Source organism: Lygodium microphyllum, chromosome 11 (genome assembly GCF_053477565.2).
Source record: "Lygodium microphyllum isolate KBCC chromosome 11, Lygodium_microphyllum_v1.1.10, whole genome shotgun sequence".
Taxonomy (NCBI): Eukaryota; Viridiplantae; Streptophyta; class Polypodiopsida; order Schizaeales; family Lygodiaceae; genus Lygodium; species Lygodium microphyllum.
Genome location: NC_141145.1, coordinates 50,112,127 through 50,116,758, shown reverse-complemented (window position 1 = coordinate 50,116,758; position 4,632 = coordinate 50,112,127). Strand labels below are relative to the sequence as shown.

The window sequence follows — 4,632 nt, the reverse complement described above, 5'->3', positions numbered from 1 at the left end:
ACGTCATCCTCAATAATGACACATTCATTGCTAGCCATATCTTCAAGCTACTTCTCTTTAGCTTTCACCTACACATTATCTAATGGGCATACACTATCAATGATGGCATGCATATGTAGCTCATCATTTTCCATGTCTTAGGTCATGGCACATCGTTTGGATGCCATATGCATAGACTATCTCTCTTCATCATACATGTGAACTTTTACAGGTCATGTACCTTGAAGTTCATCATCACTACTATTGATCCTCAAAGACAAAGCTACCACATTTATTAAGTGTATTTATGTTAAAAGCACCATCACCAAAGTGTTCTATAGGCATATCTAACAATACATAAAGAAAAACCAATCACCATAGTGGTATTATAATATTTTGCATCACTAAGCCAAATTTCTTTTAGCTTTGGTAGTGGTGGCACCTCTCATATGTTGAGTGACTTCAATTGAGTCAACAACTACATATGGATCTTCACACTTCTTTCTTGATTTTTTTTCTCTGTCTCTTTGACAATCCAAATACTTGGGCAAGGGAAGGGCTCTTTGATGTGGCCATTTCTATGTTTATGCATGCAAAAGTCACTTCTTTCCCATCATCTTGGCCTTCTTCCATAATTTTTGAATCTTTCTTTGCATCTACATCTATGAGTAAGGATGCCAACTCATATGGTATCAATGAAATAAATTTACAGATAGTAGTTAATGCTTATTATATTCTCAAAAAATGAATGTTACCAATCTTTGATTTTGAGACTACTTCTAGGTTCTAGTCGTCCTTGTCCTTCTTTACATATGTGATTTTGTATATAAGAAATGATACACTAAGCATGACAGTACACAATATTTGCTACTTCAAATGGAAAAGTTATTATTTCAAGTAGGTAGACATTACCATTTCCAAACTCTGAATTTGCAAATGGTTTCTCTTCTTTCACCTCCTTTTTAGGTGTATAGTACTCTACAAGCAAGCGATAATATGTTTAACATTGATTACTCTACAAATAATCTATTAACAAGTTACAACCACTACAATCCTAGTATTGTGGTAGACCCTAGTACCACTGATAGCTTCCACTTATACTAGTACATACTAGATGTACAATTTGCTAGCAGTATACTGGCTACTGTTGGTTGTACGGATTGTATAAATACTAAATGTATTGACAATGTAAGCAATAACTACCAAGTAGCTACCAATTGTATTGCCATTACTAGTATACTTATTGTTGCTATCAGCTATACAATAAGTGGTACCTGCCAAGCATAACAAATAGTTTTAGTAGCAACTACCAGCATACTTGTACTTGTTGCTATCAATTGTACTATGACTAGTAGCTATTAGACATGACCACTAGTTTTATTGATCGCTATTAGTATACTTATATTTGTTTCTATAAATTGTACTATAAATGGTAGCTATTACTCATACTCATAGCTACTAGTACACTTTTACTTGTTGCTATCAATTGAACTATAATCGGTAGCTACCAATCCAACTACCAATATGATTGGTAGCTACCACGTGGCTATTACTTGTAGGTCATTTTAGTATACTTACCTAGTAGATACCAATATAAAGAAGAGCTACTAACTATAGGCCATTTCAATATAACTATTAGCAATCAATATAATTATTGGTATGGTTGGTAGCTACCAAGTAGCTCTAGTGGTTTTACTGATAGCTATTAGTATACTTGCAATATTAATTTCACTATAACTAGTAGCTACCTAGTAACTATCACTTAAACTGACAACAACTGGTACACTTGTAGCTATGAATGATAGTAACAGTGCTAAATACTTGGTAGCTATCACTTAAACTAACATCAACCAGTAGATGTGTACTTGTAGCTATCAATGTGATACTAAAACTAGGAGCTACCAGTTGTACTAACAACTACCAATACATCTGTGCTTGTAGCTATTAATTACACTATTAGCTACTAACTATACTAGTAACAACCACAAATCCTGACTTTCATTTCACTTTGCTGCCTCTCTTGGGCATCTCAACAAAGATGGTCATCTAGTAATCATCACTAAAATCATCGTCAATAAGAGTCATGGGATCTCTGCTTGTATTGTTGAGGTTGTGGACCTCATGGGCCTACTCCTTTGCCATGCAAAATACACTTTTTCCATCAAAGGCTACATGTGGAGGCTACCATCTATACATCTTCTGCACTAAAGTTGGTGTGCTTGCTTGATGTTGACACATCAATAGAGAAGGGATCGAATCTTCTGAAAGTGATAAGTTTAGTGATTGAACCCCATAGCTTCTTGGGGTTTTTTGCTTGTCAATCAAGTGACATCTACCATTCTTTGAGAATAAACCCTCCTCAAACCCTCCTTTCTTGTTTGCCTATGTTGCCTACTCTTTGTGTCATTGACAACATTAAAAATTATATATGAATTAGTTCTTACATGCAAAATATTTATGCACCCATCACTTGCAATATCAACTAGCAAGTGTGACTACCTCATACCCAAAAACTTGGTGCTAGTGTGCCACCTTATCATGCATATACCCATACATTCCTAAGAATTTCACAAAGAGAGTGTTGACCATACATGAGCTTTAAGAATGAAGATTACATTAAGTAAGTTTCTCCAAGCTTTAGAAAGCATGAATGAAAAAAGGAGGACAAAAATGGTTACTCATATAGGTTCAAAATTTACTGGTGTAGGCATAGTAATATTGATTTTTTGTAAATCATAATTAGTAATCAAAGCTTCAAGTGGTTAGTCATATAGAACCATCTAGCAATAAGATTGAAGCTCTTTAGCTAGAAGCTGTGTGAAGAGCTCTACGGCTTTCTAGATGCTTTGAAGAAGAAAACCGTAATCCACAGAATTAGCCTTTGCTCAATTCATTATTATCATGTCCAATTACTTGACTACAGAACCCTCGAGCTTAAGATGTGGTACAGCATATCAACCAATTTGGGATAGTTGTAGGTTATCCGCACCTGACTCAAACGTACAAAAACAATAAAAATAATGTTGATAGAAACTGCAGAGTATCCTGTAGTATCCATTGTTAGAGGCATAAACAGATAAATGGGTAATAGATAAGGTGATCAGTGGGTTGCGGCCTTACTCTGTTTGTCAATTGGTGAAGAACTATTAGTATAGGTAAGCCACAAGTCCTCAAAGCTTTGTCCCAACAGGTCATGAAAGAAGCTCTGGTTCCATCCAGTCGAGAGCTTCGCATTCAGGGCCGGTACAAAGCCAGGCATGAGAGCCTCGCAGTATTGCAGGAAGCCTCCAGCCCAGTAGGTTCTCTGTGTAGGATACCCGCCGATATCATGAGTGAAATTCGGGATATTAAGATCTGTAATGGTATCGCTGAGTGAGTTTAATCCCGCAGCCATGGTCAGGAAATCGGCCATGCCTGTGAGGAGCCATGGAGGAGCGGCGCCATTGCCATCCCACAGCCAGACGTGTGCCATGGAAGTGTAGATGAGGGCGAGGATATGGGACTCCGTGATGTTATCGAGGTCGTGATGAGGCTTAATAGGGGCGAGGGTAGCGTGGGCGTGGTGGATAATATTGTGAAAGGGTTGGCGATGAATGTGTTCAGATTTAATGGCGGCCCGGAGAAGGAGGAGGTGAGAGATTCGGGGGGCGCTGAGGAGGATGTGGTGGCGGATGGCGAGGGAGGGGACGCTCATGGGGGCGTGGACGAAGCAGAGGGTGACGCGTGGCACGGGCTTTCGAGGGTAAGAAGGAGAAGAAGAATTATCAGGAGAAGAAGAAGAAGAAGAAGAAGTCGAAGAGAGCGAGTAGAGATGCGTCTGTATGCACGTCGCCGCGCGCCTCATCATGGCTAGGGCTTTGTCTTCGCTCATGGGGAGCGGCAGCAGCCTCTGCTCTTGGCCCGGATACAGCTCGCATGGTCGACGCGCGACCCGAAGCTTCACGGCTTCGTAATTATCGTGCCCTGCATCTTCGTTGTTACCATTATTACTGTTATACATGTTAGTAATCGTCACTCGCACACAGACCGTCGCGACTACAGCGAACAGCAACAGGCGGCTGCACAGCAAGCCTCGGCTAGCCTCACCATCTCCTCCAGCCTCAAGCTGCTCCATTCTCTCTCTCTCTCTCTGTCTCTGTCTCTCTCTCGCACACCCACCAATTATACTCGGCTAGCTCGCTCTCTCACACACACACACACACACACACTCTCTCTCTCTCTCTCTTAATGCGCAGGTAGAGAAACCAATTATACTCAGCGAGTGCTCTCTCTCTCTCTCTTTCTCTTTCTCTCTCTCTCTCTCTCTCGCTCTCTCTCTCTCTCTCTCATGCACAGCAGCTACAGGACTGAGGACACCATTCTTTTGTACCAACTTTTCCGTGCTTTCGAGTCTCGACTACTCTTAGCGTTCGTAGAGATTTATCAGCCTTCCACAAAACAATAAACCCTATCCTCGGACCTCTACTACCAATAAAATTTAATGCCAATGTGCTACCACGTCAAAATACTTATTACTAAGACTAAGGTTCTTTAACTCCTTAAAGTATTTGGGAATGTACACTCACCCAGCTCAAAGATTTAAGCATGGGCATATAGTTACAACTTTAAAAGATTTAAGTATGGGCATATAGTTTCAACTTTAACTAGACCCTC

At 40.0% G+C, this 4,632-nt stretch overlaps 1 protein-coding gene across 1 annotated transcript; it reads right to left on the bottom strand.

The window, feature by feature from the left end:
- Positions 1 to 2,181: 2,181 nt before the first annotated feature.
- LOC148028801 (uncharacterized) lies at positions 2,182 to 4,150 on the bottom strand. The gene is made up of 2 exons (XM_087687592.1): positions 3,100 to 4,150; positions 2,182 to 2,968 (listed from the first exon to the last, which is right to left on the bottom strand). The coding sequence occupies exons 1-2, from the start codon at positions 4,091 to 4,093 to the stop codon at positions 2,934 to 2,936; spliced, it is 1,029 nt and encodes a 342-aa protein (XP_087543718.1). The 5' UTR covers positions 4,094 to 4,150; the 3' UTR covers positions 2,182 to 2,933.
- Between the last annotated feature and the right edge of the window lie 482 nt (positions 4,151 to 4,632).

Bases quoted from the DNA above. Each gene is read 5' to 3' on its own strand.
- LOC148028801 (XM_087687592.1), bottom strand. From the start codon at position 4,093: ATGGAGCAGCTTGAGGCTGGAGGAGATGGTGAGGCTAGCCGAGGCTTG. The intron at 2,969-3,099 runs GTAAGGCCGCAA...CGTTTGAGTCAG, and splicing joins TTCACCAATTGACAAACAGA to GTGCGGATAACCTACAACTA.